At 36.4% G+C, this 24,224-nt stretch overlaps 2 protein-coding genes across 3 annotated transcripts; one reads left to right on the forward strand and one right to left on the reverse strand.

Moving 5' to 3' along the window:
• Positions 1 to 3,945: 3,945 nt before the first annotated feature.
• On the reverse strand, positions 3,946 to 5,397 carry LOC121799026 (blue copper protein-like). Its single transcript, XM_042198338.1, has 3 exons — positions 5,102 to 5,397; positions 4,655 to 5,011; positions 3,946 to 4,543 (listed from the first exon to the last, which is right to left on the reverse strand). The coding sequence occupies exons 1-3, from the start codon at positions 5,286 to 5,288 to the stop codon at positions 4,050 to 4,052; spliced, it is 1,038 nt and encodes a 345-aa protein (XP_042054272.1). The 5' UTR covers positions 5,289 to 5,397; the 3' UTR covers positions 3,946 to 4,049.
• Positions 5,398 to 20,488: 15,091 nt separating this feature from the next.
• Positions 20,489 to 23,632, forward strand: LOC121798211 (axial regulator YABBY 5-like). Of its 2 annotated transcripts, none has more exons than XM_042197097.1 (7): positions 20,489 to 20,849; positions 21,196 to 21,330; positions 22,034 to 22,154; positions 22,247 to 22,295; positions 22,400 to 22,475; positions 22,700 to 22,768; positions 23,341 to 23,632. In XM_042197097.1, the coding sequence occupies exons 1-7, from the start codon at positions 20,790 to 20,792 to the stop codon at positions 23,386 to 23,388; spliced, it is 558 nt and encodes a 185-aa protein (XP_042053031.1). In that variant the 5' UTR covers positions 20,489 to 20,789; the 3' UTR covers positions 23,389 to 23,632. The 2 variants fall into 2 exon arrangements, with proteins under 2 accessions (XP_042053031.1, XP_042053032.1); XM_042197098.1 differs by having other exon boundaries at positions 20,513 to 20,849; positions 23,329 to 23,632.
• Positions 23,633 to 24,224: the final 592 nt, after the last annotated feature.

Consider the following 24,224-nt stretch of genomic DNA (forward strand, 5'->3'; position numbering starts at 1 on the left):
ACACATATGTCACAGAAAGGCAATTCACCATGGACATCAGAATCAGACAGGATAGCATGTTTTTTCAGAATATTCAGCCCTTTTTCACTCATGTGACCTAGCCTATTATGCCACAACATCACTTTATCAGATTTCACAACATTGGCACATGCTTTTTCACAAGTAAGAGGAACGACTGTACAGACATACAAACCACTCTTTTTTTAGCCTTAAACAGGCACATAGAACCCTTACAGATTTTCATACAACCTTCCTCCCACTTACCACCCATGCCAAAATTTTCTAGGATAGCAATTAAAACAAAGGCAAAAAATGTCGACGACGGAAGAAGAAATGCGCACGATAGCAATTCAATACGCTTCGGGCGCAGTGGTTCCGATGGTGGTGAAAGCCGCCATCGAGCTGGATCTGTTCCAACTCGACAGGCTCCTCCGCCTCCTCACCGCCCACTCCATCCTGAGTTGCAGCCTGCGCGAGGGCGGAGATGAGCGGTGCTATGCTCTTTCGGAGAAACTTCTTTATAAAGAATGAACAAGGCATAAATTTCCTTAATGACCCAAGATAAGGTGCTTATGGAGAGTTGGTAAGGCATAAATTTATTTTAAATTTTAAGTTTTGAAATGTCTGGAAAAATTATTTGGTTAACAAATCACACAAATATCAATTAAAAAGTCGATAATGTTACTAGATTACATAAGGTGTATACGTTAATGCTAATACGTACACATATGCAAGAGTAAAAGCATGCATGTTTGACTTCTAGAATATGAAATTATTTTTATCACTCTTTATGTCGAATAATGTCTTACTTTCTCAGTATTATACCTCATTTACTTCTATTTTCTTCCGCTACTTCATTCGTCCCACAATAAAAGTCACATTTTGTCATTTCAATCTGTTCCACAACAAAAGTCACATTTCATTTTTACCATAAATGGTAAGTAGGTCTTACATTCCACTAACTCACTTCACTCACGTTCTATTATAAAACCAATATAAAAAAAGTAGGCCGTATATTCCACTAACATTTCCAACTGATTATATTTTACATTTCTTAAAACTCGTGGTCACACCAAATATAACTTTTATTGTGGGACGAAGGAAGTAATTTAGATGCTCTCTTATGTTGTATTGCTGATTATATTTGGAGTAACTATTCGCCATTTTTTTTTGACCTGGACATTTTATACAACATCAAAAAATATTTCTTACGATTAGGTATCATCTAAAAGATGGAAAAATTCTATTTTTGTTCTTGCATGCTAATAGAATTCCATTTTAATGAAGGGCTTTAGTTTTATTCCGACTCAGGGAGTGACACATAACCGTTATGCGTCTTTATTAATGAAACGTATTACAGTTATGCGTCTTTAACCAATGCCGGACAAATATTATGCGTCTTTGTGTAATGACACACAAACGTTTGGCGTCTTTTAATGACGCACAACTCTTATGCGTCGTTATTTAATGACACACAATTCTTATGCGTCTTTGTAGAATGACGCATAACGGTTATGCGTCTTCTAGTCGGGTTGTAAGGGGGCAGAACGCTCACAACAACAGAAGCAGCGGAGCACGCAACAACCGCGATTTTCAACCGATTCCAGCCGTTTTCCGACGGATTTCAACCGTTTCCAAACATATTTCGGTAATTGTCCTTCAATTTGGCTACATTCATCCTTTATTGCTTAATTTGTGCGGGTTTTCCCTAATTTAGCAAATTAGGGTTTATGATGAAAGTGGTGAATTTACTGTCGATTTTCGGTGTTTTGTTGCCTATTTGTGTTCACCTTTTATTACGGAAGTGGTTGTTCACCTTGCATAACAGGTTTACATGCTACTATCTCATCATCAGAACTACCATCAACATCATCAGAACCATCACCATCACTGAGATCGAGGTCTGGCTCTGTCTCAGATAGTGGCGTTGGCTCATCAAGAACATCCGCAACATCTACCTCATCATTCAATCCAACACCAACATCAGCAACATCTACAACATCTCTCTGCTCATTCATACTACGATCAAAGCTCATATGCTCCACCATCGCAGATGATCCAATACCACAGTCAAAGCGCATTTGTTCAACCCTCGCAGATGATCCAATACCATAATCAACAACTGGTGGGATTTCTGAACTTCTCACATATGAATACTCAACAAATAATTTAATACACCCACTTGAATTTTGAGCATTGTTGAACATAAACATCACACTTTTATCATTGCAAATCACAAAACATGTATAACTCATACCGGAAGTAAAGACTACACATTTTCTCCATAATAATTCAATTGTATGTTGGTTCATATCTATTCTCATCGCATCACATATCATTGCTACCAATTCAGAATAGGAAACACATGAATTTAATATGATGGAGCTCCTCGCACGAGGTGGTTCATAACCAATACCCATATGTGGTAGTTGAACTACTCTACCACCCCAATACAAACTCACAAATACTTGCATGATTTCTGCATCAAAAACATTGTCGAAAAAAACAACAATTAGGGACATTTTTCCTACAAGCCCTAATTTAATACATTGGGTAAAACTAACAAATGAAAGCAAAATAAACATGAATAATGATGAATGTAGCTAAATTGAAGAACAATTACCGGAACTTATGGAGAAAACGTTGGAAATCGATCGAAATCGTCGGACATCACATGAAATCGCCTTCACCCGAGAGAGGAATTGAAAGTGTTTTCTGCTTCTGTGCGCTGCTTCTGCCTTCTGCCTTTTGTTAAAACCCGACGGACGAAAGGACGCATAAGGGTTATGCGTCATTCCGTATAGACGCATAAGGGTTATGCGTCTTTAAAAACGCATAATGGTTGTGCGTCATTACGTAAAGACGCATGATGGTTATGCGTTTTATTAATAAAGACGCATGATGATTATGCGTCACTCCCTAAGTTGGAATAAAACTAATTCTGCACAAACACAGAGTGCGTGAAAATCCTGAGAAATTGCAAAGAATCTGTTGCCAAAAATGGGAAGGTGATAATAGTCGAACATGTCCTTTTGGCTGCCTATAATCCAGGAGGGAAGGAGAGGACAGAAATGGAATTTCGCACCTTGGGAAAACAAGCTGGGTTTCAAGGATTCCGCAAAATATAAAGGAATTCTTCAACGAATAAGTTTGCTTTTATAATGTGTGACACGCACTGTAATTCATTGGTATTTTCCGGTGACTTTATTGAATAAAACCCAATATTTTTTGCTTTTATAATGTGACATGCAAGAAATCCAGAGTCTCTGCATTCCCCCATTTGAGTGCTATATTAGCAAGTGAGTTTGGAGAAGAGTTGATGGGATAGAAGAGATCACACCAACAACAAAACTTTTAATGCAAAAGTATAACATAGTAGCAAATTATTTTGGAAATGATTGTAATTTTACATGTTCAATGATGGAGTATAATTTTAACGAAGCAAATTTTTTTATATTCACTAGAACAAAAAGTGACCGTTCTAGAATTAAGTTATGCTGGTTCAATAGTCAAACAATGAATGTGATATGTTAGTCTTCCATTCACACACGGAATAATAATAATAATAATAATAATAATAATAATAATAATAATAATAATAATAATAATAATAATAATAATAATAATAATAATCAGAAAACGTGTGTTAATTAGAGACAATTTCTCGTAATTGTAGTACTCCTATAACTACACCGACTTTTTGCTCCCATTTTCACTCTCTTCAAGAAGGCGTTAATTTTCTAAATCAATCCTAAAATCCTCCTGTGATTCAATCTCAAATAATGAATTGGTTTATCGAATTTGTGACAAACCGTATTTTAAAAAAAATCACGGATGCGAAATGTCGAAGGTGAAATTTTTTGCAGAATTCAGAGACCAACTCTTTTTTATTAATCACCAATCAAGGATATAATGCATATGAAATACAAATCCAGTAATACAATCTTTAAAACATGTGTCAATTAACATATATAGTACATATATCTGAGATCAAAATTCAAAACAAATCACCAAACAAACAAACAAAATTTGTATGAATCATGATCTAGTTACACAAAAAAGGCCAGAGCAACGGCCAAGAAACTGAACGGCAAGGCCGCAGCCGCTGCCGAAGCGGCCGAGCCGCTGGACGGAGGAGGAGGAGGGGTAAGTGGGCCAGGGGTCCCTGGCGTCGAGGGACCGCCGGCGCTGGACTGAGGAGGAGGGGTAAGTGGGCTAGGGGTCGAGGGGCCGCCGGCGCTGGGCGGTGGAGCGGCGGAGGTGGGTGACGGAGTGGCCGGGGAAGAAGGCATAGGGGCGGGGCTTGAAGGAGCCGGTGCAGGGGCCGTGGCATCGCCACCGGTGACATTGATGGCTAGCTTCTGGCCGAATGAGCAGTGTTGGGGGAAGGTGCACATGTAATAGTGCTCGCCGGGGGATGCGAGGGCGATCCTGGCCGGAGAGGCGGTGATTGGCTGCGTTGTGGTGGTGGAGGCGTTGCATGCGTCGAATTCGGCCTTAGTCACTTGTAAGACGTTGTGCACAGCGTTCGTAAAGTTGAACACTGCAAAACCAATTAGTATAGTTGGTCAGTCATGTCCGGCTAACTCCTTTAGCGGTGTTGTCGGTCACTCAACATCGTTAGTTTGACTTAAGGTTATAGTGAAATTCTTACCTAAAATATCTCCGACCACGAAAGTCTTGTTTCTAGCCCAAGTTTCGTAAGCAATTGCACCACCGGGAGGTACAAGCCATCCAAGACCGTCACCAACGGTGTAAACTTCCGCCCCGGGCGCTGGCGGTGGAGTGGCGGGCTGAGGTCCCGGGGCGGCGGTGACATTAATCGCCAACTTTTGGCCAAAACCGCAGTGTTGTGGGAAGGTACAAAGGAAGTGATGTTCACCGGCAGATGCCAAAGTTATGTTAGTGGGAGAAGTGGTGGATATTGAGATGGGATTTGTGGTATTGCATGAATCAAATGCATCCTTGCTCACCTCAGCCACATTGTGTGCACTTGCACCGAAATTGAACACTACAAATTCAATTTTTAATTAGTATTACAAAGATTGATTCGATATTAAAATACTAGCATATATAGCTAGAGTACAAATTAGTGACGTACCTAGCACGTCACCAACGGTGAAGGTTTGGGCCGCGGCCCATGTACGGTAGGCCACTTCACCACCGGGCGGGACTAACCAGCCCATCTCGTCGCCAACGATGTGCGTGGTTTGTGCCGATGAGCCTTGTAGCAAGGCGGCAGCTGCAACTAATGATAGAAACACAAACAAGTTTAATCTTGCTTCCATAATTGAATTTTAGTGTTCTTCAGGTTGCCCCTAGAAATTTGTTGGATTTTTTTTCACAATAACACTATATAGATATATAGCGTTTGAATGAAATATAACTTGAACTCAAAGTGGGGTGGTGAGATTGTTATAATAGTTTTGAAATTGTATTTATAGAGCACATAAATAAGCTACTTTAAGCCAATAGAAGCTTCGCATGGGCGTGACAAAGACAAAGTTGATTTTGTTACATTATTTAATAGTACTATTTGAATTATGGCTATAGTTGGTCCATATTTTCCATGGATAATGGCCGCGTTTTAAGACTTTACGTGGATGTTAGGCGAACCACGAAAGAAGTCCTTAGTTACTGCTAATATCGTGATATATGAAATTTAATATTTTAATAGACTTTTAATCACAATAACATAAATTTAATTATTCATACCTATGCACAAACTAAGCCATCTTTCTTTTGATCACATAAATCACGTTCCATCACATGCACATATCATCTCAAATTCCATCTATTACAATGGTTAACGCAAGAAATGAAAGTCGTGTGAGTCAGATATATATAGTAAAAAAAAAGTTCTTGCAGCCTAGTAAGTAGATGCGGTTTAGTGAATAGATCATCGATGAATAACGAAAGTTAACCCCAACCTTTAGCTGCCAAGCCATGTAATCGGCCTAGTAAGTAGATGCGGTTTAGTGAACAGATCATCGATGAATAACGAAAGTTAACCCCAACCTTTAGCTGCCAAGCCATGTAATCGGTGGCAATTCTAAAGCCAAATTTAATGGTGGTAGAATTGTTGGACCCTTGACCCGACCTGAATATATTTCATTGATAAGCATATATGTAGAATTTGGATTGAAGAATTTCATATTTTTATTAAGTATTTAATATGTTGATAAATGTCTTTTTATGTTTCGTTACTTACTTTGTTGATAATTAGTGATTCCGTGATAATTTTCTAGTGGCTAATATTTTGATGAGAAGTCTTATTGGGTGACTTTTATGGTTGAGATGGTGATTCCATTAATTAAGGTCATGGCTTTAAGCATCTAATATGCTAAGCTATCGAAATCATATCTATGAATAGTAGTATAATTTTAATTGGATGGTTACAAAATATTTTTAAAAATGAAAATTTTAAACGTATGTACCAAAAAAAGTAAGTAACTAGACTCACAAGGAATTGGGTCATACAAAAATAGTAACCAAATGCATATGTATGGTGTCATGAAAAAGTTGAAATTGAATAACTAACTGTGAAAACGTTGAATTCTTAACCCACTTTATTGGAGTATATAGGCTTTGATTTAGTCAACAAATATTTTAAATTGAAATTGTTTAATAGTAAATTAATTCTGTGTGGTAAGGTATCCGAATAAAAAATTATTTTAGTGTGACCACGTTAACATCAAATAATTATTTCATGACTAAATTTCTAAGCAAATCTTCGTCGTAGAAAATAAAAATGGTCGTTCCTAACGGCTAACGCGGTTTCTAAACATTCCAGAATTCAAAGAATGGGCATACATAATTCTTTAATTCACATTGAGGGTAAATAAATATTCGATTTCACTATAGCATGTCACACGCTAAGGTGTCAAACATTTCAATTTAGGTAAAAAAAATGTTACAGTTCATTTTTTTTAACAAAATTGCCCTTGAGTTTTGTAGGAGACGTTGAAGTACCTCGGGTCATTTTCATCATAAAAACAGTGTGGATACTTAATCTAGCATTGAAACGATTAATACCTTTTTTGCAATCTACGTAAGGGTGAGACTTTTCGTTAAAATGCTAAAATAACCAGATAAAATTAAATTGGACCCTTCAAATTATTATAGTACTACCTATGTTTCTTATTCTGATTATTGAAAAACATTTATACTATCAATCCTTATTTATTTTAAATTTATCCCCGTCTAATTTTTGGCTCTTCGTGTCATGTTTTTCCTTTTTAAAATATTTTTTATTTTTAAATTCTGATCAATTCTAACTTTTAAAAATATTTTGTGTACGAATGATGTCATTTTATTAAAATAAATACTCCAAAAGTTAGGTCATCCACAACGTTGTCACTATACCGTCCCTTAAAACACTATTTGCGGGCCCTACTGTACTTTTTTACTTCATCCCTTAACTAAGGGACGAAACCTGTAACCCTCCGTCCCTTAACCGTTCCTTAAATTACTATTCATTCAATTTCATTTTTTAAATTTTTTTCCAGCAAATTCAATTAATAAAAAACACACTTCATTAACAATAAAATAACATTACAACATAAAATAAAAATACAACTTAAAAGTTAAAAATTTAAAAAAAACACACAATTAAAATCCTAAAAAAATAAACGTGGCATAATTTAAAATACAATTTTATAGAAAATAAAAAAACTACTCCGCCGGCAAATCATCCCCCTGAAGGCGGTGGAGGTGCACTAAAGCCGGTAGGAGGCGGAAGGCCAAGTTGGGCTGCCATAAAGACAATTCCGTTCCACCAGGCTTGTTACTGGGCGGGCGTAAAGCGGGAAGTGTCCGTCATTGTGGCGGTCATGTACATGGCCATAAGGGAGTTCGAGCCTCTCCCCGAGCCCGAGCCCGAGCCAGCCTGGCTTGATTCGCCTCGGCCCTTCCTCGCTCCAGCCGCCTTCGCCGCCTTGGTCCCTTGCTGCCGACGGCGCCCATGGGAGGATCCCCCGGCATCACCGGTCGTGCCCTCAACCTCCTGCGAGGCACCCTCTTGTGCGCCGCTGCCCTCACTGGCGTCACCAGACGAGTATTGGCCACTCGCCGTGTGCTTCGTGCGCTTGGAGGTTGAGCCCGAGCTGGAGCGGACACCGCCAGCCCACCTTTCCTCGTCCTTGACGACCTGCCAAACATCAACAATTTGAATTGTTTGCCAGTGTCGTCGTGGTAGACGCGCAAAGCCGACCTCAGAATGTCGGCGCCCGTGGATCCGCTTTGGTACTGAGCCGTTTCGTTCGTGTAGATGCCGCAGAATCTTTTGACCTCTCTGTCGACTCGGTCAAAGTGAGCGCGAAGCATCTTATATGTGCAGCAGCGGGACCCCTTCGGCTTAATCTGGTGGTAGGCCTCGGAGACCTTTTCCCAGAAACACTTCCGGCTTTGTTGATTCCCGACGATGGGATCGTATGAAATACAGATCCAGGCGTTGTACACCGCCATCGTTTCTTTGCTGCTATACGGATGCCGGCCTAGATCCTCCTCCTCTTCCTCCTCCTCATCCTCCTCCGCCTCTGCCCTGGAGCTTCCATCGCATCGGCCTCCTCCCCCGCCTAGGCCTCCTCCCGGAGTGGGTTCAACAGAATAATCCTCCCGAATCTGAGATAATCCCTGCGAATACCGCGGGACAGAGGGATATGTGTATCCATCCACGTCAAAATTGGGTGGTTGGTACCCCCCCGGCGTCGACAAACCCTGGTTGCCCGGTGTCGACGAACCGGAACCACCCAATGTGTTGTACATGCTCCCCCAGTCGCCGAACGAGTTGAGATCCCATGCGCCGGAGCCGCCACCGCTGGAGTTTCCGTCGCCGGACATTTTGTGATGAGATGTTAGATGAAAATTGAAGAGGAAATGGAGATGATTTTGGGGAGAGAAGATGTGTAGTTGTGTGTGAAATGAGGATGAATTAGGAGTATTTATAGAGTAAAAAAAATAAAAAAAAAATAAAAAACGGCTAATTAAACGGTAATATTACCGTTTATAATTTTTTTTTAAATTCAAATTTAAAAAAAAATGATTTATTGCGTCAACGTGACGATGCCCACTTGCGGGCCGGCGAGTGGGCGTCACGCATGGCGCCTGGGTGCGCCACGTCGCCTCGGCGCGTGGCGAGACGGCTCGTCACTCGTCACGCCGTGACGGGACGCGGGACAGGACGGGCTGGGGACGAGACGGGGCGCCGCAACGCGTCGCGCCGCCGTCCCGTCCCCCCGTGACGGAACGCGGGACACCCACGTAACGCTTGCGAGTGCCCTTAAGCATCACCAAAAGTCATTATTTTGAACATGGATTGAGACATTTACAAATGAAGTTTAATGATTTAATAAGTTTTCAAATCTTATAGAACAACATTTTATAAAATTAAAAATTTAAATAACTTTTATGTATTTTTTAATTGTATTTTCATTTGCTTAGACTTTGGCGCATATAACACTTGTATATTTGTATGTCTTGTTGCACTTGCACTATAAATAGATCCAATAATATATATTCCCTCCATCACATTCAAAATATTATCACCTTTTCTTTTCTTTTTTTCCAACTAAAATATCACTTTTTTTTATTTTTGGAATAAAATTTTCATCATCTCTCTTTATTAATATATTTAATTATTTTTTTTCTATTTTACATCTGATAACTCTACCTAAAATTTTGTGTCATTCAAGAAAATGGTAGCTTAATTGAAAGACAGAGTAAAATGTAAGAGTTGATTATTGAATTTAACATGACTTTAAAATATTGTAATTACCTTCGAATTTTGTACTTACATTTACATTTTTTTCCCGAATGAGATCCAATAATAACGAACAATGTTTTACGAGTATTCAATATTTATCTTATATATCTACCATAAGGTCCATAAATAATTAATATATATTATTAAAAAATATTTTCAACTTCAAACACAACAAATAAATATATGCTAGTATTCATTTAAAATCTCCGTATAAGGAATAAGCGTCGACTCAGCCCATTAGCCCATTTCTAGAAGACCAGCCCATAAATATGTGTGTTAAATGGGCTTAAAATTAATCATTATCCATTAATTTAATTAACCAGCCTGCCTTGACTTAATTTGAAAAGTTGACTTTTGTGTATTCTATGTCATTGTAATTCCGTCTCGAAAAAAAGAGGTGTACAAACATTTTCTCTATAAATCTCTCACTTCTTTTCCATCATTTTTAAAAAATTAAAATATCCACTTTTCTAACTCATCATGTTCACGAGCGATAATATTATCACAACTCCTCATAAATGAAAATAAGTAATACAGTATCAAATGTTTTTTATATAAAATGAGGGGAAGGGTATGAAGAATTAAAAAGGGGGATATTATCACAAAAATAATAAAAATAAAGTGAGGCTATCAATACAACTCCATTTAGTTTCTCTTCCACTATCATATTTCAATAATTTTATATTAAAACTCGTGCCATTTTTCTACGTCTCTAGTTTTAGGAGATGGATTAAACATACACAATACTACCGCCATCTAGCAATATCTCTCCAATCAATTTGCATTAATTATTCAATGTTATCACATCAAATAATGGTAAAATTGAAATTCATAACAATATAATTAACAAAATTACTTCAAAAAATCCTAATCCCTTTATCCCATTATAAGCGATTTGTATTCCTTTTTTGGACATCCCAATTAAGGTGAGTCATTTCGACAAAATATAACACAATTATTCTCCTTTACTTTATTGATATGTTCTATTTTATTCTTTCTTCTATTATTCTCTCTTTTATTTTATTCTTTCTCCCCATAACACTTTAAACATAATTTTTGAGATCTCATGTCCAAAAGAAACATCTCTCTTAGTCGCTTATAGCGGAATGTAGGGCTGTCAATTTTCGACACGACACGATAATCTGACACGAATCCGCACGAAATTATTGGGTTGGGTCAAGTCTTATTGGAAACGTGTCCTTATCGGGTTGACCCATTAAGAACCCGATAATTTCGGGTTGGGTTCGGGTCGGATGCGGGTCGGATACAGGTAACCTATTAAGAAATAATAATATTATTTTTATTATTATTTAAAAAAATATATATTACTTTAATTTTTTAATTTCTTATAAATTAGGTTTAAATAGTATAAAACGAATTTTAATTGTGTAAATTAGGTTAAAAATTAAGGTTTAATCGTGTAATATTAGGTTTTAATCGTGTAATATCAGGTTCGGGTTGTTATCGTGTCGTGTCAACCCATATTATATCGTGTCGATAACGGGTTCGTGTCGGGTGCGGGTCGTGTTCGGATTTGAAGGTAGCAGGTCGGGTTCGTGTTCGGATTTACAGTTTCCTTAACAGGTCGGGTTCAGGTTAGGCCTTATTGGGTTGGGTCATTATCAGGTTGACCCGATAACGCCCCAATCCGCACGATTTGCCAGCCCTAGCGGAATGGAGAGAATACAAATTACAAATTCATAAAAAAACACTCCGCTCAATTTAAAATATACAAATCCTAGGAATTAAAAATTAAAAAAGTAATCAGTGTTGGATTTCGTCGGCGCATGTCCAAATTTTTTTATTAGGTCATCTTGGAGGGTAGCATGACTTGTTTTTCACGCATAGAAGCACGTCAATATTGCAAACTCTTGGTAGTAGGGGTTGCACCTTGAGTTGAGGGATCAAGAACGACGGTCATCTAGAAGTAGAAGCGGCTTGTTCATCATGCCATTTAGTAATGTTGCCTCCTTCATCTTCAACAATTATGTTATTCATTATAATACATGCATACATGATTGCATATATTATCGATCAGAGCCACAAATGTGCTAGACCTTTTACTATCACCCAACATGATTTAAATTTGAAATTTTTAAATAATTACCCCACTCCCACCCCACCCCGAAACTAACCGCGGCGTGCCCTCTTAGTGGGCTGCGCCACTTTCCGGGACGTCTCAGGTGGCGCGGCGCCACCCTTCCCCTGGCCTCCATTGCAGAAGGCCTTATATATCATGTCAAAGTGTAATAGACAAAATATTTGTAAGTTTCTATTAACAGGAAATAAAAAATAGATTTTATGTTTGAGTATATATGTGATAGGACAAAAATATGCCATAAAAGAATTGAACAGTGGTACCCCGCCAGTAAGCGTAGCTGTTTTCATATCCACACATATCTTTACTTGTTGCTTCCATTATTCTTAGACATGAGGCTCCACAAACACACAATCTATTCTTTTTCTTATACTAAAGTTATTGCCTAATTGATAACACATGGTCCACCATTTTTACAATATTTTGCATGTTAAAATGAATCATTTCTACTGACAATTATTTCATAGTGACTCATCCTAAATTATGATCGACATATTGATTTTGTTGTAATGAATCTATAGATTCTTTTGGAGGAATGATTGACATCATTTTCGTTATTCTTTTTATTTGGAATCCGACGGGAATATAGTGGTGAAATAAATTTGAGTCTCCGATCTCGAAAATTAATGATGAATATGTTTTCGACGAGATTTCATTTTTTTTTCTGATGAAATAATTTCATTGCGAATGCATTGAGTTATAGGTTTAGTAAAATGATTAAAAAAATGAATTTTGCTGCCAATTTTTGAAACTCTTGGGAAGAAATTGATCCTGATATAATTTTGCTTATTTTAATTACGTAAATTTTACACTCCTACTTTTCATTATGTAATTTTCAACTTTTAATATATAATTGTAATTCAAACTAAATTGCATATCAAATTAATTACAATATACAATTGAAAATTATACTCCATGAAATGAGACGTATTCCATCTTTTACATAAATGTGACGTTCAATTTTCTAGATAAAATAGTATCAAGATACAATCTAGGATTGAACAGTGAAATTACTTTAGTTGGGGGGGTTTGCTATGACTAATTATCCATGATTATCCATCTAGGATGAAATTGTGGGGTTAAGAGCATCCACAATAGTGGACGAGCCGGCGGACGAGCGACCGACGAGCCGCTCGTCCGTCGCGCTCGTCCACTATTGAGACTGGCGTCCCGCTCACGGACGACCCCTCGTCCGTCAGTTTTAGAACTCGTCCGTCGCGGTGTCCGTCGTCTCGTCCACTATTGTGGGCGCCCGACAGACGAGAGCAATTTTTGATTTTTTTTAAAAAAACTCTATATATACGGCTCGTTTCGGTTCATTTTCATTTGCATCACTTGTATTAACGAGTTTCTATCTCTGTACTCTCATTTCTATTCAAGATAAATGGAGCACCACGACAGCGACTCCCCAGCCACTAGCGAAACACAAACACCCTCGTTCACGGTTGGAAATGGAACGGGCGTCCAGATGCTGGGGATGATGCCCCAGATGTCGGGGGTGATGCCGTCACAATACTATAACATGTACGCTTCGCCCCAGATGACAGGGATGATGCCCCAGATGATGACCCAGATGAGCGGGATGATGCAAGGGCATCCGACCACTACCGGGTCGCCCGGGGACAATCTCTATCGCCCCACTATTGATTTCTTTACAGGGGCATCCCAGACCTATACTCCATTGGAGTCTCAGTACACATCTGCTGAGACTTTCACACTGGAGGAGTTCGGTTTATCTCCGGTTAGGGTGCCTCCCACTGAGAGTCCACCGGCTGCAGGCCGTCGGGGTGGTTCGAAGAAAGGAAAGGGTAGAGGCAGGGGCCGCGGCAGGGGCAAGGGGGTGGCGGGTGAGTCCTCGCAGTCGAGGGCTGGGGCGGATGAGGCGGGGGCTGAGGCGGATGACGACTACGATGAGACACGGCGGACCGTGTGGAGTAAGAAGAAGTGTGTGGCTTTGTCAAAAGCCTGGATCAATGTCTGTGATGATCCCATTCGCTCGAGCAACCAGAAGATCGACAACATGTGGAAACGCATCTCCCAAGCCTACTGTTCGTTTAAATCGGCGGATGGAAGGTATCACACGACTGAAGAGTGCCGGAAGACATGGGACCGACTGAAGACCGTTGTTTCCCGATTTGCTGGCCTATACGAGAACAATGGCGGCATGCTTACCAGCGGCCAGACCATGGAGGATGCGAAGCGGATGGCGATGGTGGAGTTCCCCGAGCGCGGCAAGCACGACGCGTTTAACTACTAGGACTCCTATGTGTCGCCGCTGGCTGGCCGAAGCGGCAGAAGATCAACTCCAGCGGCGACTACAGCAGTAGCGCCGGCTCCAACGACCTCCCCGACGATGCCGAAGATATCCCGAGTCCTCCCTCGTTTAACCGCCGCCGTCGCCGCCCGATTGGGCAAAAGACGACGATGTGGGCGTCTAGGGGAGACGCCAGCAGCGGGTCCCAGGAGGTCCAATCGGCAGCCCCTGCAGCATTCCAGTCGACCCCCGAGTTCTCTCGTATTGCCCATATCCAACATCATACGAACATGATAGAAACCATCAAGGAATGGAGAGCGACCGATGACCCCATACACAAGGAGATGCTGCAGGGGGTCATCGACTTGATGAGGTGTGGTGCTGGGCTCCCACCGATCAGCGGTGGGGGAGCATCTGGTGCTGGGCTCCCACCCACCTAGGGGACGACGAGGAGTGAGAGGGGGCCACGTGTGTCAAAGCTTGGGGATGTTGTTTTTTTATTTTCTCTTTTAATTATGTATTTTTTTAATTATGTATGTTTTTTTTATTTATTTAAAATTTTCGCATTTTCTCCGTATTCGTGTCGAAATTTTAATTCTATATTTAAATTTCGTATATAAAAAGTGAAATTGTGTTGTTGGGATGTCCTAGTGCTAGTCCACTATTGTGCAGTGGGAAGTCCTAGTGATGTGACACTGGGTGGGAAGTTCTTATGACGTGGCAGAATGTGGTTTTGGGAAGTCCTAGTGCTACTCCGTGGAAGTCCTTGCTATTGTGGATGCTCTAAATCTCATCAACAAAACATACTACATATTTAATTCTGAAATACAATCTTGCAAACCGAATACCCCAAAAGATATTCTCTCTGTCCCAGCTTAAGTGAGGCGTATTCCTTTTTGACACATCACAACCTAAATGAGTCATTTCATATTTTGGTAATAATTAAGTCACTTGTCTCTTTTACTATATTCTCTCTTTCTTTTTCTTTCTTTATCCTCTTTTTTACTTTATTCTCTTTCTCTTTCTTACTTTATTATCTTTCTTACTTTACTATTAATAATTTAATTCACTAATCACCTTGACCTAAATTCTTGTGCCAAAATAAAAACGTCTCGCTTAGGCGAGGGAGTATAATTTACAGCGAAAAGAAATCTGGAGGAATGACAACACATAACAGATAAATAATAAGTTAAAGAATCTTACTTTTGTGCAGCCCGGGGGGGCACTGGGCTGACCCGCTTAACCCATTGGGGTTAAGCTCCAAACGGGCAAATCTAATTCTAATTGGATTGTAATTTTTCATTATAACCTTCTAAATTTAGCGAATTAATCGGATCATCACATCACGTGTAAGAATGTTGATTGACCGATATCACCTGGCGTAAGAATGTGTAAAAATAGTTGTTGAATCCATGAATAATGATTGTAAAAATGTGTGAAATAATAGTGGAATGAACCTGTGAATAATGGTTTTGAAAATGTGTAAAAATAGTTGTGGAATCTATTACCGTTATATTAGCTATACTTAAGTGACTCAAATGATTTTCTATATTATACTCCGTATTTAGAATATTTAAGCAATTACAAGTATATATCAACTTATAATGACGTAGATTTGACTTTTTGAAATATGTCATAGAATTTGTTACTTATATTTGTAGATGCAAGTGTAACAAAATTTAGTTGCAACTCTATACATCTAGCTGTATAATTTTTCATATGATAATGTAATTAAGTAAAATTTTTATTTACAAAAATTAAACTTGCATCATAGAGTTCAAAATAACTCATCACACCATGTATTACAATATTATATATTATTATCCCAAAAACATATACATATATGTAACAAGGACAGAGAATATTGAGGATTTCTCATACATGTTTTTATTTAAGAGACAAACTTAGTTGGGTACGCATTTTGCAAACTGTGGAATCAATCAAAACATTATTTATTAAGATGATTTATCAAATTCTAAAGCACAAAAACGTAGAAAAATATATGGTGGACATCCAATAACATTGCAATAGCACTTATGCCACCCAAAAAGTCAGTTGTTTTGCGGCTGAATCATATTCTTTAGTGAATTAAAATCGCATTTTCTTTAAGCAAAGTGATAAATAATATTCTTCACTACTTGCTTGCTCTGCACACTATACTATGTGTATATTATATGCATTTTTTCTCTCATTATTATATTAGTTCTATTAAGTACGGTTAAAAATGAAATAAAAAATAAGCCAAAGTATGCCTAAATATAAAAAAAATGAAAAAATAAAGATCAAAATGTTATTACTAATTGGTAAAATAGTAAATGGTATATATTCAAACTTATCAACTGTTTTTAAAATTTACCACGAACTAACTATTGATTTTGACCAATCAATAGTCAAACTATGAAAAACTAGATGTCTTCGAATAGATTCTTTATTACTATTTGAAAATTAAATAGGATCATAAGTTTAGAATCTTTGCTACAATTACAAAATTTCAATTTTGTTAATTTCGTAGTACATTTTTTAACCCACGTTCACGTACACAAAAAGTTATTTGGAGATAGAATTGCATAAATTTCCGTAGTCAAGGGATTAATCGATCAACATTGATGGTTTATTATAGAAATGAGAAAAATGATATACTCCCTAGCTAGCTAGATCAAACACTTTTACTAACTAATTTGTGATATATCGTTTGGGACACCAAATACTAGTAATAATTTTTTGTACATCAAACATATTCGGTACACCAAACAAAATGATTACCTTCTATTTTGTACTCCATATTGAAGTTTAGAGATCAAATCCTATACTATATTGTCATATTAGATCGTCTGTATTAATTGAAAGAGAAAATCAACAAAACAAAGACAGAAATGATCTACACTGTTAAAATTAGCAAAAGTTTCACACTCCTATATTACATAATTATATATTCACATTATATAGAAGTTGCAAATGCCTGAGCCAATAAATTTGTGTGGGTAAGAATTTGATTTTAATTAGACCTAGTTAATAGTATAGTGTATTAGTATCTCTGTATCTGGCAAGTAGGAATAGGATAATCTGTGCACAATGGGCTATAGGCTATAGTCATAGGTGTCTTAGCAACATGTGCTTTTGTTTATAAAAGAAGGGACATCTTCAATTAATTATTCTTCATTTCATTGACACTTGGAAGTTTTTGAAAATTGCGTATATAAATCTTCGTATGCCGACGATGACTATCTTTCAACAATTAATACGTATATTGCATATGAATATTGATGATTAGTAACCATTTTCTCTTTTTTATAACAACATCTCAAATCTTTTATGTAACTCCTGATTCAATTTTTTCCCATAAAATTATACTCACTCTATTAAATTTTGAAGGTAATTTTATGAGTAATCTAACAATATTCTAATTGCATATGTTTATATTTTGAAATTTTATAAGAATATTTTATATGTAATATATTTTTTAAAAAGTCAAAGATTTTTATATCTATTATAGTAGTATATAAATATTTTAGTATAAAACACGTATAATATCAGTTTCTTTGACACAATATCAGTATACATTATAACAGTTTCTATGTCAACATATTGATACTATATTTTTTTTATTAGTATTCAAAATATTCGAGTCTTGGTGAGCTGCGAAAACAAAAGCAAATTGCACAAACAAAACGTACATGAAAAAAAGTTAAACGCCCTTATCAAAACTAAGCAAGTAACAAGATACTTATCAAACTCAAAGAGATCAAAAGGAGCACCAAACTCATTATCCAGAACATGCCACGAAAAACCGTTATAATATAGTATGAACTTAGCCTCGGACTGTCATGAATCTGCCCAACCATGGCATCCGCAAACTTTGCTGGAACTCTCATGTGTCCCGAAGAGTACAAAGAGCGTAAAGTTACCCGATACTCGTTACGAATACATTAGTATATCAATATTATGTCACATATCTCATATCGCTATAAATTAAGAAATAATTGAAACTAGCAATAAAAAAAATTTATAGGCTATTCCACTTATCAACAATAAATTGTCAGTTAGAACTTATGAATTTCTAACAAGATATCGAATAGTCTAACTAAAATATTAATACCGGATTAGGTCAACTCGTTAAAATAAGCCCACCTTTTAGTAAAATTAAGAAGAAGATACTGACATATTAAATAAACAAATGAGGTATAAGTTTTGAAACCTAGGGACTTCCTATACAAAATAGTACTACGTCTGTTTATATATAATGGTCCGTTTTATTTTTATTTTCCTTGTATTTTAATTAATATCGGATCAGTTTCAAAAGTCAAGAGCAAATTGTGATATATTAGTATTAATTTTCTGTTTTACCATTTTAAATTGCTCTTTTAGAAATTTGACTCATCAAAGTAAGAAAATAGTTAATAAAATTACAAAGATCTACTTCTTTAAGGCGTGATGATTTAATTAAAAGCAAAGTAAAAAATTTACTTAAAAAAATTGATCTTGAAAACACGAGTAAAAGTCTGCAATAACTACAAACCCCACAACAAATATTAAGAGAATAAACCCAAATAAGTACTCCCTCTGTCCCATTAGAAATTAAACGTTTTCCTTTTTGGTCTGTCCCATTAAAAATGAAACGTTTCTAAAAATGGAAACAATACTCTCTCTACTTTTTCTTCTCTATTACTTTACTCTATCTTCATTAACTCACAAAACAACACTACATAAAATCCCGTGCCGAAAAGCAAATGTTGCATATTTAATGGGACGGAGGGAGTACCAAACACTCCTAATTGTACAAGCAAAAAACATCACAATAAACTATTCCTAAAGAAGAGTAGGCTAACTCCAAAGTAGAGTGACACATACACTTAATTCAAAAATGAAAATTGAGATGATAAAACCACAAAAAAAGGAAATGAAACATCAAATGTTATGAGCTTCCAATTGAATCACGATGAAATTCGAAATTATTTTGTTGGTGTTGTGACTTTAAGATGATGATTGGCAATCCCACTTAGAATTAAACACATTTTTTAGACATTCTAATTTTGTTAGTTAGGAGAACAATCATGTTCCATGTATATGGTGGATGGGGTTGAGTTTGATATGTCCCACATTGTACCATAATTTATTGCTTCAGACATCGAAAACGACTTGAGATTACCACGTCTGTGTCGTCCAATAACAAGCTTTGTCTAGCTGACGTGGATTTTATATATCTAACAATAATTCACTACTTGAATATATTTATTACTCCATTCCATTATATGATGTATAGTCACTGTGCCACTGTATTATCTAACTAAACTTCTTCAAACCGACATAAATCAATAAAGTTAAATTTAGTATAGTTCAAAGTCCAATCATATGTACTCATGCAAATGCCACCATCCTCTAATTAATTAGGAAATTACTTAAAGACCAGCCTGATATCATTTTATTGGACTTAGGAAATGTATGGTTATATTATGTGAATTGCATTATTGGGATGATAATGCATATTTGTATTTATGTATTTTTCATAAAATATACACCCCTCCAATTAATTATTAAGGGGGTATAATGGTAAAACGTGATTCAACTAATAAGACGCTCCCTCAGTTAATAGGTTGAAAGTTCAAGTCATTTCATGTGCGCGTATATGCAAGTCAAAGTTAAAACACTTAACCCAACTATATATGACACTCAACTCTTACGCATTACAAATTAACAAGAAATCAAAATAGGCCACTAGGATCAAACACGATTAATCAACTACATAGGAGTGCAATATATGAGTACTTACTAAAACAAATCTCTGTCTATTTAAAATAAAATGAAATTCTAATACAGTAAATTTCATATTCTACTAACAATACTTTCAACCACTTTTTTCTCACTCTTTTTCTTACTTTACTAAGTTAATTTACATTAAGATTCATGTGGTCAACTATCAAGACCATAATTCATAGATAATCATAATATACTATACTGCAAAATATTGTTAACCCAATTGCATTACACGTACGTGAATGTAGTCCCGTCTAGTGAATATAGAAAAATTAAATTGTGAAAGATATAGTAAAATCGTCAAACATGCAAATTATGTGCAAATTAAAAGATCCATCATCAAATCACTTACTTAAACAATGGAAATCTCAAACTCATAGTTAAAAAAATAATAAATAAATAAAAAAATCAATCCCTATATCAAGATTTTCACTGCAATAAATTGTTGAGTGAATAAAAACCGCCCCCCTCGTCCGCCGATAGCAGATCAGATAGAGATAACGAAAGAGACCCATTTTCCAAATAAAAAGTTAAAAAAAAAAAAAAAAATTGATAATACTGCCAAAACTACTTTCACCTCATCGAAACCCTAACCCTCAATCCTCAATCCTCAACCCCCTATGTATCAGTCTCAACGACGTCGTTTCACCCCCACCTTTTCCATTATTACTCTCTCCAATCTCCCCTCACGCAGGTGGCGGTGCCTCTCTAGAAATCATAAATCTCTCGGATTCTATATTTCATTTAATTTAATTTAATTTAATTCACACATAAAATTGCGTGTATATATACTAGTCAGCTGTGCTTGCATATTTAGCTCAATTTCAAAGCAAAGCAACAAGAGAAAAGAGAAATTAGAGAGAGAAAGATTTCCCTTTTTTTGTTAATTTCATCTCATTATTAATTTCTCTTGGTTGAGAGAAATGGATGTGTCCGAGCAATTGCGTTACATCCCTTGCAACTTCTGCAACATCGTTCTTGCGGTACAGTTCATTTCATCATTAAAATCAATTCATCGAAAAGAAAAAGGGTGGATTGGATTTATGAATAAAGCTGATTCCTGAGCTTCAGTGATCAGATTTTGGTGGTATTATATCATATGCTCCAGGCGTTTTCTTGTTTGTTTGTGGCGATGATCATCATCATCTGTCCACTTCAACAATTCTTCTTTCATTTCACAGGAAAAAGTCATACAAGAAAAGATTTCACTATCCTGTCTAAATTAAGCTTTTTTTTTATTAAAGGGAAAGTCCCCCTTCACAAAATTGGACCATTTTGTTCAAAAAAGTGTAGAATTCTAGGGTTCCTCAAACAGTTTGAATTGTGCAGGTGAGTGTTCCATGCAGCAGCTTGCTTGATGTTGTGACCGTTCGGTGCGGACACTGCAGCAGCCTGTGGACTGTCAACATGGCTGCGGCGGCGTTCCCACCGACGCAGCCGCCCTCTTCCTGCCACCATTTTCAGGTTTTTAATTAATTAATTTCTAGCTTCTGAAATCTAGGGTTTCTGGATCTTGTTTATTTCTTCAAGATTCTATTTTTTATTTTTTTTATTTTTGAAGATCATTAATGATTAGATGATTGATGGGTTTTTTTTAAATAAAATGATTATATTAGGGAGAAAGTTTCTCTCTCCGAAATAAATTGTGGAGTAGCACTATATTTAATAGATGTAGATACTGGATTTTGATCAGGAATTGTCCAGTGCAGTGGAAACACATGAATTTTTTCCTAGATTCCGGCTAGATCTTGCAACTGTCAATTCTAGCAGCCATTTTCTTAACTGAATCAGTCATTTCATTATTCTTGTTTGATCCTTTTCATTTATTTATTCATCTTCTGAGTAAACATCTTTTCAGGCTATCCTTTTGTGTGTTCTTCATTTTTAAATTATTTTTTTCAACATTGGTTAAATTCATTACTTGAATTTTATAAACTATAACTATGTAGTAGTAATTATTTGTTTTATATTGCAGGCATCTAACAGCACAGATTCAAATTGCTACTTAAAACACTAATCAAACTTTTACTATGATTTATGAAAACTAAATGTTTTTATATGTATTTAGTAATCATCCGGTTCTTGATTTTAAATGTGTTTCAGCATATGTTAATAAAACAACTTGAAATTTATAAGCTATAATTATGCAATGTGTTTTATATTTCAGGCATCTAACATCACCACCACTCCAGCTGAGTACAAGGTTGATCTAGGCTCTTCTTCTAAGTGGAACTACAAAATCCAGCCTTCAATTTCGAAGAAGCCTGAGCCCAGGATCGTGAATCGACGTATGTTACTTCTTGATATGACCAATTCTTATTTAATTTTTGAAGTTTCGAGTTCGATTTTTGTGATCATGATCATGCTCTTGTGCTTGCAGCTCCGGAGAAGAGGCAGCGAGTTCCATCAGCTTATAACCAATTCATCAAGTAATGGGATTATGAAATTTTATACAGTTCAGTTTCTTATTTATTATTAATAGATTGCAACAATTGATTGCTAATTACCTCACACAATAAATGTATATAATCAGAGAGGAGATTCAAAGGATCAAGGCCAATAATCCAGACATTAGTCACAGGGAAGCTTTCAGTACTGCTGCCAAAAATGTAAGTTAATTAATTAGACCTAATATATCTGCATTTAATATTTCATGTAGTAAGTAGTAGTGATAATTTACAGTACAATTATTGGCATTGCGACGAACGTGAATTGATGAAATAAAATACGAGATTGGATATGTTCGAAAAGGGAAATAACATTTGGACCACATTGAGAGGATTTAATTTGGTTTTGGGTACTGAGTTTGTGGAGATATTTATACATGGTGCAGTGGGCACACTTTCCTCATATTCATTTTGGGCTGATGTTGGAGACAAATAGCCAACCTAAACTCAATGAGGTAATGTCGATCTACCTTTCCATTTTCTCGAATTATACTTTTGTGAAAATCTAGCTTCATTTCTTCAATATATGAACACCCACCTCAGCCATCCACAAAATGACAACCATTCGATATTATTTTCCCTTATTGGAAAAATTGATCGTGCACCTTTTATGCCAAACTTTCTACCTGCTTTTCATGAGCAATTATTATGCATGTATATATAGTTCTCTAACTCAGATTTTTTTTTCGGAAATTCAAATTGCTTTACATGTATTCTACACTATTTAATCAAGGCAATGACGGATACAGTTGGGGAAAAAAATGGTAACAAATGTATCCAAAAAATATTTTTTGCATAGGTCATTTATTTAACTACATATTCTCAAAATTAATTTAAAAAGTCCACTTTTGCATAGGTCATTTATTTAAAATTTTATTTTCTCATTTGAGCTTTTTATGTCTAAAGTTAAAATTGTAATAAAACAAAGTCAGTAGCTCATAGATTTCAGTGGTTGTCTCAATATGTTTCTGTTTGCTCGAACTTCTCATTTATTTAATTAATTTGTGTTGTGTAGTTTTAATTACAGGGGTCGGAAAAGCATCAATTCAGAAGGACAACTATACGAAACAAGTGAAATTGATGTACATCTATCAGCCTGGATAAACAGATCTATGGGAATTCCTAATATATGGAGATATTTTCAAGTTAAAGTTTATTTCATTTAAAAAGTGATATTATATCACGTATGTTTTTTTTATGTTTTTGCGTGAAATGTAACTCTGGTAATTCCGTATAAACCATATGATATTATGTGTTTATTTTTGTCGAATTGTACTTCCATTCAACACGTGATTAAATTGGCTTTTGATTCTTCTCTACCTGCTGTGTTTCCGGAATTCAGATGTTAGAGCAAAGTAATGTGCTCAATATTAGGAGTAGTATAGTTGAATATGGCTTTTCGTTTCTGATAATTTTTTTAAAGATGGTAATCGAGAGAGGCATAACAAGATTGGTAAGGCATGTTGAAGATTGAAGTGGAGATATATTTCTTATGTAAATGTTTGTTGTCTTTGAACTACTCATCACCCTAGTATTTATAGGGATATTGAGACTCTTCAAATACACAATAAATGAAACTTGGAACTCTACTTTGCTAGGAACAATACAACATTGAATGTACTCTAGGAACTTCCACTATAATAAGTAGTGGACTACCATTTATGTTTTGTATTTCCAACACTCCCCCTCAAGTTGAGCAACGGTATCTCTGATAATCAACTTGCCAAGAAATTCTTTGATTAAGAGAGCTCGGGTGATTTCTAGGATATATCGGTTTTTTCGCTCGGCTACCCCCATTTTTTTCTGGTGTATATACACAAGAGGTTTGGTGGACAAGGCCTTTGTCGGAGAAGAAAGATTGCATCTTAGAATTCACATATTCCCTCCCATTATCGGATCTAAGGATTTGAA

This window comes from Salvia splendens, chromosome 4 (genome assembly GCF_004379255.2).
Source record: "Salvia splendens isolate huo1 chromosome 4, SspV2, whole genome shotgun sequence".
NCBI classification, from domain to species: domain Eukaryota; kingdom Viridiplantae; phylum Streptophyta; class Magnoliopsida; order Lamiales; family Lamiaceae; genus Salvia; species Salvia splendens.